At 50.0% G+C, this 15,459-nt stretch overlaps 1 protein-coding gene across 5 annotated transcripts in view; it reads right to left on the reverse strand.

Annotated features, from left to right (window-relative positions):
* Positions 1-12,787, reverse strand: part of LOC139235102 (metal transporter CNNM3-like) — a 63,076-nt gene extending 50,289 nt beyond the window's left edge. For all 5 annotated transcript variants that reach the window (XR_011588417.1, XR_011588416.1, XR_011588415.1 and 2 more), the window contains exons 1-4: positions 11,464-12,787; positions 7,028-7,168; positions 2,885-3,037; positions 1,894-2,063 (exon numbers count right to left, since the gene is read on the reverse strand). Coding sequence is in view for 1 of the 5 variants with exons in the window: in XM_070866263.1 (XP_070722364.1) it covers positions 1,894-2,063; positions 2,885-3,037; positions 7,028-7,168; positions 11,464-12,787 (1,788 nt within the window). In the remaining 4 variants the exon portion in view is untranslated. The remainder of the gene's footprint in view (positions 1-1,893; positions 2,064-2,884; positions 3,038-7,027; positions 7,169-11,463) is intronic.
* Positions 12,788-15,459: the final 2,672 nt, after the last annotated feature.

Raw genomic sequence — 15,459 nt, forward strand, 5'->3', positions numbered from 1 at the left:
GTACACAATACTCCAGGTGTGGCCTCACCAAGGCCCTGTACAACTGTGGCAACACCTCCCTGCCCCTGTACTCAAATACCCTCGCTATGAAGGCCAACATACCATTTGCTTTCTTAACCGCCTGCTGCACCTGCATGCCAACCTTCAATGACTGATGTACCATGACACCCAGGTCTCGTTGCACCTCCCCTTTTCCTAATCTGTCACCATTCAGATAATAGTCTGTCACTGTTTTTACCACCAAAGTGCATAGCCTCACATTTATCCACATTATACTTCATCTGCCATGCATTTGCCCACTCACCTAACCTATCCAAGTCACTCTGCAGCCTCACAGCATCCTCCTCGCAGCTCACACTGCCACCTAACTTAGTGTCATCCGCAAATTTGGAGATACTACATTTAATCCCCTCGTCTAAATCATTAATGTACAATGTAAACAGCTGGGGCCCCAGCACAGAACCTTGCGGTACCCCACTAGTCACCGCCTGCCATTCTGAAAAGTCCCCATTTACTCCTACTCTTTGCTTCCTGTCTGACAACCAGTTCTCAATCCACGTCAGCATACTACCCCTGATCCCACGTGCTTTAACTTTGCACATTAATCTCTTGTGTACCTGCATGTTAACTTTTTGTGTTTCATGTACAAGGGCCCCTCTGTATCGCAGCATTTTGTCATCTCCATTTAAATAATAACTTGCACAAGCTGCCACTCATCCAAAATGCCGCAGCTGGAGTCCTCAGTCCTGCCAGGTATCAGAACTCCTGTTCCCCATCTCGCCGGGCTCCACTGATCCAGTGGACCAACACCAGCATTTTTATTTTATAAATCATGGCCTCACCATACTGATCTCCTTCTGCCTTATGTTCCCTCTGCTCCTCGGTCACCACCTTCCCCTCACCCTTTCCACCCGCTGCTCCTCTAACACCCGACACCTCCTCGCTCCTTACAACCTCCGTTCCTTCAATACCAGCTTCTCCCTACCCCTCATTTGGCAGATGGAGTATAATGTGGGAAAATGTGAAGTCATCCACTTTGGTTGGGAAAATAAAAAAGTTATTATTTAAATGGAGATTACAAAATGCTGCTACACAGAGGGACCTGGAAGTCCTTGCAATGAAACACAAAAAGTTAGCATGCAGCAAGTAATTAGGAAGGCAAATGGAATTTTGCAAGGGGGTTAGAGTATATAAGTAGGGAAGTCCTGCTACAACTGTATAGGGCGTTGGTAAGACCACACCTGGAGTATGGCGTACAGTTTTGGTCTCTATTTAAGGAAGGATATACTTAGACTCGAGGGGCCAAATGGCCTACTCCTGCACCTATTTCTTATGTTATGTTCTCACTGCCTCTGATCAACCACTCATTCAGGTTCCCCTCTGGAACTCACTCCCAGTTCTCTGAACATTGCCACATGTCACCCTTCTTCCAAGAGCCTCCTCGTCATGTGTCTTTAAGTCCCCACTCTAGCCTCTCCCATCATTCCCCCCATCCCCATACTTGGTGTCCATCACATCTTCTTCCTAACTGTGCTCAGAGACACGTGACCAGCACTATCCGTGCCTGTGCTGAGGCACAGAGTGCCGGACAGCTATTTCACACCGTGGACAGTGCTCATGAGGTGGCCATGTCTCTACTTTTCAGCAGGAGCCACTCAATAACAAACTGGGACGGAAACCCGGCTGGCTTTTGCCTGTCTGGTAGAGGCTGAGGCCCACTGTAAAATTCCAAATGCCACCCAGTTGGATAACAGGTGGAGCAAGTCAGTGCCTTTAGCAAAGGAAGAGGGGGGGGGGGGGGGGGGGACGACGACTGGGGTGAGGGGCATTACACCAAGTGAAAGCAAAATGGCAGGAATCTCTGTTCCTATGGGCAGCAGGAACTGCACCCACCTGCAGCACCAGGATGAAGTAGTCGACTGGCTGATTCCGCTGGTACAGGTAGTGCTCGGGAGACAGTTTGTCATTTTCATCAAACTTCACCTCCTGGTTGACACTGGGGTGTTTGAGCAGGTGCAGAAGAACTCTCTCAGAGACCCGCGAGGGGCTGAACAGCTCCACCTCTGTAAAGACAACCTGCGGTCATTATAGCGGCAATTTCAAAATCAACAGGTTTATCCGCTGTACACGGGCGACTAGCTACCGAGTGGCTCGTAGATTAATATAGCAAGACGCTGGGATCCTTGGAGCTGGGCAATTCCTCCCCCCCACCCCACCCCACCCCACCCCACCCCACCCCCGGATTTCAGAACCACACATGGACAAGCAACAGCAGACTTTAGACTATTTCTGCCCGAGTTGATTTCTGCGGCATCAAATAACCTGTCACTCATGTTAGTATTTTCATCCCAAACCACACTGGTCTATAAGTTGGACAATAACTGCTTGCCGCTGTATTTTCTTTATTCAGTACGTTTGTATCGATATATTATAGTGAGGGTGGAATCGCACAATCCTTAATGTCGTGTGATACACTTCCTAGGTCTCAATTGAGGGGGGATGCCCTCAATTCATCTCCTCCAACTGATGCCACCCTCCGTGACGACTCTGTCCCCACCAGTACTCCGCCCCAGCTCACAGTGCTCTCCCCACACATAGTCCTGCGTTTGGACGGTCACAGTCCAGAGCTGTAGTGCTGGCCGTTTCTCAATGTGGAGTCTCACAGCTAGCGGTGCACTGTACTGGAATCCACATCGCAGTCCTGACCCCTTTACCAAAAGTAAAGCACGAGCCTGGCAGCTCACTTTGCCCTTCAAACCCACGGCTCATCCACTCTTTGCTCCCTCAGTTTTCAATAAACCCTGCACATTATTTTGGGGCCCCAGACACCAATCCACTCCCCCTACCCCACAACCCCACCCACCAGAGGTAACTGCCTCCCTACCTCTGGATAAGAAGCGCTGAGCTGCTAATAAAAGCTGGGGTGAAATCTTGACCTTTAGGTCGATGTCAGGCATCTTAAAAAAAGAGAGGTCTTCCTTCTTGCGCTCAATAGGAGTGCCGATCGGAACTGGCTTTCTCTTCACCTTGATCTCTGCTGTGGAAGGAACCGAACAAAAAAAATAATCAACTTGAGATTCTTTAAACCACTTCCAATTCTCAGCAAATCCTCTGCCTCTTTAGTCCCCTCGCTCCTGAATCATGCCAGACACCACCACCCCCCCTTCCCCACTACTCCCACCCTCCCCACACCACTCCCACCCTCCTGCCCCCCCCCTCACCACCACTCCCGCACCTCCTCCACTCCCGCCCTCCCCCTCCCCCTCCCCCTCCCAACAACTTCGTACGTAACAGCACTGTGAAAGCAGCTTCACCACACGGACTGCAGTGGTTCAAGACATGAAGCATAGAGTAGGAGTAAATGGGTACTTTTCAGAATGGCAGGCAGTGACTAGTGGGGTACCGCAAGGGGATTAAATGTAGTATCTCCAAATTTGCGGACGACACTAAGTTGGGTGTGAGCTGCGAGGAGGATGCTATGAGGCTGCAGAGTGACTTGGATAGGTTAGGTGAGTGGGCAAATGCATGGCAGATGAAGTATAATGTGGATAAATGTGAGGTTATCCACTTTGGTGGTAAAAACAGAGAGACAGACTATTATCTGAATGGTGACAGATTAGGAAAAGGGAAGGTGCAACGAGTCCTGGGTGTCATGGTACATCAGTCATTGAAGGTTGGCATGCAGGTACAGCAGGCGGTTAAGAAAGCAAATGGTATGTTGGCCTTCATAGCGAGGTGATTTGAGTACAGGGGCAGGGAGGTGTTGCTACAGTTGTACAGGGCCTTGGTGAGGCCACACCTGGAGTATTGTGTACAGTTTTGGTCTCCTAACTTGAGGAAGGACATTCTTGCTATTGAGGGAGTGCAGCAAAGATTCACCAGACTGATTCCCAGGATGGTGGGACTGACCTATCAAGAAAGACTGGATCAACTGGGCTTGTATTCACTGGAGTTCAGAAGAATGAGAGGGGACCTCATAGAAACGTTTAAAATTCTGACGGGTTTAGACAGGTTCGATGCAGGAAGAATGTTCCCAATGTTGGGGAAGTCCAGAACCAGGGGTCACAGTCTAAGGATAAGGGGTAAGCCATTTAGGACCGAGATGAGGAGAGACTTCTTCACCCAAAGAGTGGTGAACCTGTGGAATTCTCTGCCACAGAAAGTGGTTGGGGCCAATTCACTAAATATATTCAAAAGGGAGTTAGATGAAGTCCTTACTACTCAGGGTATCAAGGGGTATGGCGAGAAAGCAGGAAGGGGGTACTGAAGTTTCATGTTCAGCCATGAACTCATTGAATGGCAGTGCAGGCTAGAAGGGCTGAATGGCCTGCTCCTGCACCTATTTTCTATGTTTCTATGTTTCTATAAGAAATAGGAGCAGGAGTAGGCCATTCGAGCCTGCTCCACCATTCAGTAAGATTATGGCTGATCTTCTAGTTCAGCGCCACCTTCCTGCACTATCCCCATATCCCTTAATTCTCTTAGTATACAAAAATTTATTGGCCTGTCTTGAATATACTCAACGACTGAGCATCCATCCACAACTCTCTGGGGTAGAGAATTCCAAAGATTTACAACCCATTGAATAAAGAAATCTCTCATCTCAGTCCAAAATGGCGACCCCTTATTTGGAGACGGTGACCCCTCGTTCTAGACTCCCCAGCCAGGCGAAATATCCTTGGCGGCTCACCACTACCCACTCAAGGACGACTAGGGATGGGCAATAAACGCTGGCCTTGCCAGCAATGCTCAGCTCCCAAGAATGAATATTGTAAAACTTTTTTTTTGAATTTCACTTTCATCATGAAGTTACTAGTGTGAATTCACTGCTCCTGTCTGGAATGATGAATCAGTACCACAGCATTGCAGCTGTATCTCTGCCTCAGGCTTAGATTATGCTAAACTTGTGCAGAACCGTGGCTAGACCACACTTGGGAGTATTGTGCATAGTTCTGGTCTCCATATTATTAAAAAGTACATAGAAGCACTGGAGACGGTGCAAAAAAGATTTACTGGAGTGACACAAGAGCTGAGAGGTTACATCTACCAGCAAAGATTGGACAGGCTGGGGCTCTGTTCTCTAGAAGAGAGAGAAGACTGAGGGATGATTTGATAAGGAGGTCTTTAAGATTTTGAAAGGATAGAGGTAGAGAAGATGTTTCCACTTGCGGGCGAGGACTGGGGGCCATAAATAAATGATCACTAAAAATTCCATTAAGGAATTCAAGAGAAACTCACCAGAGAGCGGTGAGAATGTGGAACTCGCTACCACAGGGAGTGGTTGAGGTGAATGGTATCGATGGATTCAAGGGGAAGCTAGATAAATGCAAGAGGAAAAACGAATAGCCAGATATTTCCCATGGCAGCTGGTAATTATTCCGCTATTCCGCCCCATCATGGAAGCACTGACCACACTCGATCAGCTCCGCTGGGCAGGCCACATCGTCCGCATGCCACACACGAGACTCCCAAAGCAAGTTCTCTACACGGAATTCCTTCATGGCAAACAAGCCCAAAGGTGGGCAGAGGAAACGTCACAAGGACACCCTCAAAGCCTCCCTGATAAAGTGCAACATCCCCACCGACACCTGGGAGTCCCTGGTCAAAGAACACCCTAAGTGGAGGAAGTGCATTCGGGAGGGCGCTGAGCACCTCGAGTCTCGTCGCCGAGAGCATGCAGAAACCAAGTGCAGGCAGTGGAAAGAGCGTGCGGCAAACCAGTCCCACCCATCCCTTCCCTCAACAACTGTCTGTCCCACCTATGACAGGGACTGTGGTTCCCGTGTCGGACTGTTCAGCCACCTAAGGACTCATGTTAAAAGTGGAAGCAAGTCCTCCTCGATTCCGAGGGACTGCCTACGATGATGAGACTCATCTTTTGTTTCTGAACTTGTGCCATTACCATCTCAATTAGGCCCATCATCCCTTTTGTCTCTCTTGTCTTCCACCCTATCACAGACCTTCCCTTTTGTTCTTTTCTCCCCTCCCCCTCTCAGGGCCCTTTGCACTTCCTTAAGAATCTGTTACATCTCTAACTTTTGCCAGTTCTGACGAAGGGTCATCGACCTGAAACGTTAACTCTGTTTCTCTCCACAGATGCAGCCTGACCCGCTGAGATTTCCAGCATTTTGTGTTTTTAATTTCAGATTCCAGCATCCGCAGTATTTCGCTTTTGTGTGTGTGATATACTGGTGGGATTGGATGAAAAGGGGTGGAATGAGGCTTGTGTGCAATGTTCCCGTTAAGCTACGCAGCCACCTAGCGCTCGGGAGGTCCCGCGCACTGGCTTTTACAGGAGAAAAGCTGCACATGTACGAACATTTGAATGGGCCACGCGGCCTACGCACCGGAAGAAAAAAAATAAAGACGGAAAATTGCCCGTGTGGAGTACTGGGTGCTATTCTGGTCAGCACATTACAGGATGTGACTGCACTAGAAAGGCTGCAGAGGAGATTTACAAGAACGTTGCCTGGACTGGAGAATTTTGGCTATGAGGAAAGATTGGAGATGCTGGGTTTGTTTTCTTTGGAACAGAGGAGGCCGTGGGGAGACCTGATTGAGGTGTATAAAATGATGAGGGGCCTGGATGGCGTGGATAGGAAGGACCTGTTTCCCTTGGCAGAGGGGTCAACAACCAGGGGGTATAGATTTAAAGTAATTAGCGGGAGGTTTAAGAGGGGATTTGAGGGAAAATGTCTTCACCCAGAGTAGTGGGGGTCTGGAACTCACTGCTAGAGGCAGAAACCCTCACCACATTTAAAAGATACTTGGATGTACATTTAAAGTGCCGTAACCTGCAGGGCTACAGACCAAGAGCTGGAAAGTGGGATTAAGCTGGATAGTTCTTGGTCGGCCGGCGCGGACACGATGGGCCGAAATGGCCTCCTTTCATGCTGTAAATTTCTATGATTCTATAAACACCAGTTTCTGTGCTGTAAATACTTTGCGATACTGTTGAGCGTGGGATCAGTGAAATGACCCCTGATTTTAAAACAATCACACAACAACATGCGTCGTTCAAACTTACAATTATCTGACTCATCGAGAATTTCGGATTTGATGATTTCTTCAATAACATCCCCGAGCGTCACTAAACCCATCACCTCGTAGAAAGGGTCACCATCCCCCTCGTTGTTCACCTTCTGGACCATTGCCATATGTGATTTGCCTCAAAACATAAACAAAGACAGGGATGGAGAACTGTTATAATCACTGAACAGAGTTAAGTCGCAGCAAAGTAACACGAGCTAACCTGGGTTCAACACTCCTTTAGTTGGCTTTTCTGCCCACGTTCTCTCTCCTTCTTTGACGGCGTGTTGGGGTGCGGAGCCAAGGATCGAGAGCCTTCACTCCACAGCTGGCAGGGGACCCAAGGCTGGGCCAGCGCCCAGAGTTCTGTTCTCCTGTGTATTTACAGCCAGCAGGGCTCAATGGATAGCCATTGAATGCAAATCCTGACTGAGGCAGGCTGTGGGGCCCCTGGTTCGCCTGAGCGGAGATAAAGTAAACTAGCACAAAAAGCCAGAGATCGCTCTCACTAATACTTTCACAATTCTTTTATCCTTTCTATATGAGCTTTATAGAATCAGAAAATCTTAAGGCCCAGGTGGAGGCCATTCGGCCCATTGTGCCTGTGCCAGCTCCATGAAAGAGCTGTCCATTTAGACCCACTTCCCATCTCTTTCCCCATCGTCCTTTTAAATTGTTTTTGCTTTTCAAGTATTTATCCAATTTCCTTTCTGAAAGTTACTGTTATAGATTTACGAGGATGTTGCCTGGACTGGAGAATTTTAGCTATGCGGAAAGATTGGATAGGCTGGGTCTGTTTTCTTTGGAACAGAGGAGGCTGAGGGGAGACCTTATTGAGGTGTATAAAATTATGAGGGGCCTAGATATGGTGGATAGGAAGGATCTATTTCCCTTAGGAGAGGGGTCAACAACCAGGGAGCATAGATTTAAAGTAATTGGTAGGTGGATGAGAGGGGATTTGAGGGGAAATTTTTTGACCCAGGAGGGTGGTGGGGGTCTGGAACTTGTTGCCTGAAAGGGTGGTAGAGGCAGAAACCCTCACCTCATTAAAAAAAAGTACCTGTACTTGGATATGCACTTGAAGTGCTGTAACCTACAAGGCTACGGACCAAGAGCTGGAAACTGGGATTAGACTGGATAGCTCTTTGTCGGCCGGCGTGGACATGATGGGCCGAAATGGCCTCCTTCCGTGCTGTAAATTTCTACGATTCTATATCTGCTTCCATCACCCTTTCAAACAGCATATTCCAGTTTAACCTCGATAGTGGGCAAGCTTTCAGAAACGATAATCCGGGACAAAACTAACAAATCACTTGTACAAGGGTAGATTAATTAAGGAAAGCCGGCATGGATTTGTTGAAGGCAAATCTTGTTTAACTTTAAGTTTTTTGATGAGGTAACAGAGAGGGTTGATGTGGTATATATGGATTTCCAAAGGGCATTTGATAAAGTGCCACACAATAGGCTTGCCAGCAAAGTTAAAGCCCATGGAATAAAAGGGACAGAGGCAGCTGGGATACGGAATTGGCTCAGTGACAGGAAACAGAGAGTAGTGGTGAACGGTTGTTTTTCAGACTGGAAGAAAGTATACAGTGGTGTTCCCCAGGGGTCGGTACTCGGAACACTGCTTTTCCTGATATATATTAATGACTTGGACTTGGGTGTACAGGGCACAATTTCAAAATTTGCAGATAACACAAAACTTGGAAGTGTAATGAAGTGAGGAGGAGAGTGAGGAAGACTTCAGGAGGACAATGATACGCTGGGTGGACTCGTGGCAGATGAAATTTAACGCAGAAAAGTGCAAAGTGATACATTTTAGTCGGAAGAACGAGGAGAGGCAATATAAACTAAAGGGTACAATTCTAAAGGGGGTTCATGAACAGAGAGACCTGGGGGTATATGTGCTCAAATCATTGAAGGCGGTAGGGCAGGTTGAGAAAGTGGTAGGGCAGGTTGAGAAAGCTGTTAAAGCAGCATACAGGATCCTGGGCTTCATAAATAGAGGCACAAGAGTACAAAAGCAAGGAAGTTATGAACCTTTATAAAACACTAGCTCAGCCTCAACTGGAGTATTGTGTCCAATTCTGGGCACCACACTTTAGGAAGGATGTGACGGCCTTAGAGAGGGAGCAGAAAAGATTTACGAGAATGGTTCCAGGGATGAGGGACTTCAGTGACGTGGATAGACTGGAGAAGCTGGGGTTGTTCTCCTTGGAGCAGAGAAGGTTGAGAGGAGATTTGATCGAGGTGTTCAAAATCATGAGGGGTCTGGACAGAGTACATAGAGAGAAACTGTTCCCATTGGCAGAAGGGCTGAGAACCAGAGGTCACAGATTTAAGGTGATTGGCAGAAGAACCAAAGGCGAACCCGAAGAAAAACTTTAAGCAGCGAGTGGTTAGGATCTGGAAAGCACTGTCCGAGAGGGTGGTGGAGGCAGATTGAATCATGGCTTTCAAAAGGGAATTGGATAAGTAGCTGAAGGAAAAAGATTGCAGGGCTACGGGGAAAGGGCGAGGGAGTGGGACTAGCTGAAGTGCTCTTGCAGAGAGCCAGCACAGATTCAACGGGCTGTAACCATTCTATGATTCCAGATCATAACTCAGTGTAAAAAAAAAAGTCCTCATCTTCCAATTATCTTAAATCTATCCAAGTGGCACCGAAGCTGCCTGCCATTGGAACCAGTCACTCTCTATTTACTCTATCAAAACCACTCGTGATTCTGAACACCTCCATTAAATCTCGCCTTAACCTTTTCTGCTCGAAGAGGAACAAACCCAACTATCCAGTCTCGACACAAAATTGAAGTCCCTCGTCCCGGGTTACATCCTGGTAAATCTCCTCTGTAAGGCCTTGACATCCTTCCTCAAGTGTGGTGCCCAGAATTGGACAAAATAATCCAGCTGAGGCCTAACCAGTGATTTTTCTCACGGATGAACTTTTGTCACCTAACAGTTTTCACAAAGCAGTTTGCAGGCCATTTAACATGACGATTGGTGCATCTGTTGATTATCTTCCACCGCCCCTCCCCCGCTCTTCTATTTTTCCAACCTTACTAAAATGCCTGTTTAACCTCTCAGCCTTTAGTTTAAATTTGCTCACCGACCTGCTGTGTATTTGTAGTTTATCCCTTTTTGATTTAACTCACTGAGCCAGGGGAGTGGTTGAGCATTAATCCGAAAGTGGAATTCAACGTATGGTATTTCAGGTAACGATTAAAAGATTGAAAGCTAATTCATCAGAAAGTTCCTGGCCCCTAGTGATGAAGCAGGATTCTGTAATTTATGGCAATGAGTGATGAAAGCCACAACTGTATTATCAACTATGACCAAGTCTATTGAGTCATGGAATCAAGTACCTACTGCTGGGAACTCCTGTTATATATAAACTAAAGCCAGATAATAACCCAGCACAGTAACAGTTGCGAATGGGTTGTTGGCTAGGGCCAAACGCCAGAATAACCACTACTAATCATAGAATCCTACAGCACAGATGGGAGTCATTCAGTCTATCGTGTCAGCTCTTTGATAGAGCTATCCAATTAGTCCCACTCCCCTGCTCTTTTCCCATACCCATGCAAATTTTTCCTTTTCAGATATATATTATACAGTATATATATATATCCAATTCCTTTTTGAAAGTTATTATTGAATCTGCTTCCACCACCCTTTCAGGCAGTGTGTTCCAGATCATAACAACTCGCTGTGTAAAAGAATTCATCCCATGTCGTCTCTGGTTCTTTTGCCAATCACCTTCAATCTGTGGCCTCTCATTATTGACCCTGCTGCCAGTAGGAACGGATTTTCGTTAATTAGTCTATCAAAACCCAATACAATTTTCAACTCCTCTCTTAAATCTCTGTGCTCTAAGGAGAACAACCCCAGCTTCTCTAGTCCCTCCACATAACCGCAGTCCCTGGTACCATTCTGGTTAATCTCCACTGCACCCTCTCTAAGGTGTTGACATCCTTCCTAAATTGTGGTGCCCAGAACTGAACACAGTAGTTGGGGATTTACAAAAAGGTTTAACATAACTTTCTTGCTTTTGTATCCTATGCCTCTATATATAAATGCTTTCTCAGCTTTGTCCTGACACCTCCAAAAATTTGCGAACCCTTAAATGATGACCAGTGCCGACATAAATCATGGTGCCCCCTTAGATCGGGCAATGATGCACCTGGGGACCAGAGAAGGCAAAAGCTGGGGCGAATAAAATTGAGACACGTGCTGAGAAAGCTGCACACCACTTTGAGATATGGATGTGACTTGTCAAAATCTACATGTAGGTCGTGGAGAGACAGAAACATTTCAGGCAACCTCGAGTTCACATCTTCAAGGGCTTTGCTCAAAGTGCTGTGCGAAGGTACTCCCCTGTAACAGGACAGTGTTTCTTTGTCACCTCTAAACCGCACGCACACACACACACACAATCACCTTTCTTAAACTCTTCCAGGACTGCGTCCAACTTCGTGTCGTTAAACACAAAATGCAGAGGGTGGTTGTAGAATTTGGTGATGGTGTTCAAGGGTGTGCAGTCCTCGGGGTCCACCATGGCCAGATCTTTCACATACACTATATCTACGATGTTGGATCGCTCCTCTTCGTACACTGGGATCCTGGTGTAGCCACACTGCATAATCTGGGACATGGTGTTGAAATCCAGCACGGCGCCCGCGCTGAGCATGAAGCAGTCCTTCAGGGTGGTCATGATGTCCTCCACCACTTTAGTCCTCAACGCCCCCCGGCTGAACTCCTCCTTGACAAACTCGCGGTACGGGTCGCTGGACCGCAGCATGTTGAGGATCTTCTCGCGGACGTAGCAGGTGCTGACGTCCTGCCGCAGCGCCAGGTCGAGGAACAGGGCGACGGGCAAGGCCAGGGGGAAGGCGGCGACCATGAAGAGGCGGGTCAGCCAGGTGGTCTTGGAGGCGACGGCGAAGCCGTAGCGCGAGCACACGGCGTAGGGCAGGATCTCGCAGAGCAGGAACAGCAGCGTGGCGCAGACCAGGACGGCGGGCAGGATGGCATCGAAGGCCAGGTAGAAGAGGACGCCCAGGGCCGAGTTGGCCAAGACGTTGCCCAGCACCAGCGAGCACAGCACCAGGTTGCCCCGCTTGCGGATGGGCTGCAGCGACTTGGCCCGCCGCTTCTCCCTCTCCGAGCCGCAGTGGTGGATGATGTGCAGCTCCAGCGGGTCGAGCCACAGGACGCTGAGGTGCAGCAGGTTGAAGAGGGCCGAGCAGGCCAGCAGGGCCACCGCCAGCAGGGCCTGGCCCCACACCGCCGCCGCCTCCTCCTCCTCTTCACCCCTCACCACCACCACCACCTCCAGCGGCGTCCGCCAGCCGCCTGGCGCCGTCCAGCCGCCCCCTGCTCCCCGGGCGCACAGGTAATACAGGCCGAGGGCCCGGCCGGCCTGCACGCTGACCAACACCGAACCCTCCGCCTCGACGCCCGCCCCCGGCTCCGCCCCCGGCTCCGGAACCGGCCGCAGCCAGCCGCTGTCCAGGCTGCGGTTGTCGCACGCCAGGCCGCTGCTGAAGCCCAGCCAAGGCCAAGCCGCCTGCTCCAGCTCCCGCCCGAACACCCGGAGCTCGAAGCGGGCCCCGGCCTGGGCTCGGATCACCCCGTCACGCATGTGCACGCCGCCGCCGCCGCCGCCGCTCTCCAGCCGGGCCCCCCGCACCTCGGGCTGCCCGGCCGCTAGGCCCCACAGGGCGGCCAGCGCCCAGCACAGGCTCCGCGCTGCCGCCGCCATCTTGACTTTATCTCTCTCTCTCTCCCCTCCCCCTGTGGGAACACAACCAAACCCGCTGCCCCCGCCCCCAGGGCCGCTCCACCAATCACATACCGCATCCCCTCCCCGCCCCCCCCCCCCCCAGCCACCGGATTGACAGGCCGTTAGACCAATCATATACCTACTCTCCTCCTCCGCCACCAATCATATACCTTGCTCTCCGCCCCCCACCCACCACAAGCCATGGGATTGACAGGCCGCTCCACCAATCATATATGTACTCACCTCTCCAGCCACGCACGGGATTGACAGGCCGTTCCACCAATCACCAACCTTCTCGCCCCATCACCACAGGATTGATAGGCCGCTCCACCAATCATATACCATGCCCTCCGTCCCCCCCCCTACCTGCCACGGGATTAACAGGCCGTTCCACCAATCACCAACCTTCTCTCCCCCCCCCCCATCACCACAGGATTGACAGGCCGCTCCACCAATCATATACCATGCCCTCGGCCCACCCCCTACCTGCCACAGGATTAACAGGCCACTCCACCAATCACGAACCTCCTCTCCCCCATCACCACATGATTGACAGACCGCTCCACCAATCATAAACCTCATCCACCACGCACCCCCCCCCCCAGCCCACCGCCCAATCAGAGCAGCCAGGCGGGACCTGACCCCGTTCCAAGTGCGGTAGAGGGCACTCGGTAAACACTGCAGCTCTTAAAGGGGCAAGGTGTCAATTGTCCAATTGCATTCACAAATTTGTTTTTGCAAACGTGAGGCGAAGGAAGGAACTTGCATTTATTTATTTAGCGCCTTTCACAACCTCAGGACGTCCCAAAAGCGCTTTGCAGCCAATAAGCCCGAGTGCATTGCACACAGCAAACATTGCTGGCCAATGGTCAGCCCTGGCTCAATGGCAGCATCCTCAGCTCCTGAGCACAGAATGTCCACACACACAGGCCATTCGCCACAGCTCGTCCATGCTGCTGTGTATATACCTCCTGTGCTTCACCTTAGATGCAACTATACTATTCATAGCAACAGAAAAACATTTTAAAAATCACCTCATCTCCTGTCAGCAAGTTCTACATTCTCACCACTGGGTGAAGTGTCTCCCGAATTGCACCCTCTGCTCAACCATCGGCAGCCATGCCTTCTATTGCCTGGGCCCCAAGCTCTGGAACTTCCTGCCTAAACCTCTCCGCCTCTCTCTCCTCCTTCAAGACGCTCCTGAAAACCTCCCTCTTTGACCAAGCTTTGAGTCACCTGCGCTAATTTCTACTTATGCAGCTGGGTGTCAATTTTTTTTATCCCATCGTACTCCTGTGAAGCACCTTGGGATGTTTCACTACGTTAAAGGCGCTATATAAATACACGTTGCTGCTGTTGAATTATCGATTGGATTTATTAGTGACTATTTTATATTTATGGCCCCTCATTTTAGACATAAGAACTAGGAACAGGAGTAGGCCATCTAGCCCCTCGAGCCTGCTCAGCCATTCAAAAAGATCATGGCTGATCTGGCCGTGGACTCAGCTCCACTTACCCGCCCGCTCCCCGTAACCAATAAGGGAATTAAGGGTTATAAATCTATCTATCTGTGACTTGAATACATTCAATGAGCCAGCCTCAACTGCTTCCTTGGGCAGAGAATTCCACAGATTCACAACCCTCTGGGAGAAAAAATTCCTTCTCAACTCGGTTTTAAATTGGCTCCCCCGTATTTTGAGGCTGTGCCCCCTAGTTCTAGTCTCCCCGACCAGTGGAAACAACCTCTCTGCCTCTATCTTGTCTATCCCTTTCATTATTTTAAATGTTTCTATTAAATCATCCCTCATCCTTCTGAACTCCGAGTAAAGACCCAGTCTACTCAATCTATCATAAGGTAACCCTCTCATCTCCGGAATCAGCCTAGTGAATCGTCTCTGTACCCCCTCCAAGGCTAGTACATCCTTCCTTAAGTAAGGTGACCAAAACTGCACGCAGTACTCCAGGTGCGGCCTCACCAATACCCTGTACAGTTGCAGCAGGACCTCCCTGCTTTTGTACTCCATCCCTCTCGCAATGAAGGCCAACATTCCATTCGCCTTCCTGATTACCTGCTGCACCTGCAAACTAACTTTTTGGGATTCATGCACAAGGAGCCGGCGCCTCACAACTTGAGCCGCCTCGGGGAAATCCCCTCCGTACCTTTCAGTTCCGCGCGGAGGGGTTTCCTGTACGGGCTGCTCCTGCACACCCTCAACTTTGCCATCCTCGCCGGCCGTCCGGACACGCCATGGCGTACCATCTTGCCGTCCGGAGGAGGCGGGGGTCCCCGATGGAGGGCACTCTACGCAGGGGTCCTCCCACTATTCATCGGGGACTTGGCCTGGAGGGTGGTGCACGGAGCAGTGCCGTGCAACAAATTTTTAAGCCGGTTCACGGACTCCCAGGCCGCCTGCAATTTCTGCGGTCTGGAGGAGTCCGTGTTCCATGTTTTTATTGAATGCACGAGGTTGCAGCCCCTGTTCCACTATTTGAAGGGGCTGCTCCTGAAATTCTGGCTGCACTTCAGTCCCACTCTCCTGATCTTTGGGCACCCTGTGCGGAGGGGAGCGGGTAGGTCCGAAGGCCTCCTCGTAGGACTGCTCCTGGGCACGGCCAAGGGTGCCATCAGCCGGTCCAGGCAGCGGGCGGTC

Source organism: Pristiophorus japonicus, chromosome 22, assembly GCF_044704955.1.
Source record: "Pristiophorus japonicus isolate sPriJap1 chromosome 22, sPriJap1.hap1, whole genome shotgun sequence".
NCBI classification, from domain to species: domain Eukaryota; kingdom Metazoa; phylum Chordata; class Chondrichthyes; family Pristiophoridae; genus Pristiophorus; species Pristiophorus japonicus.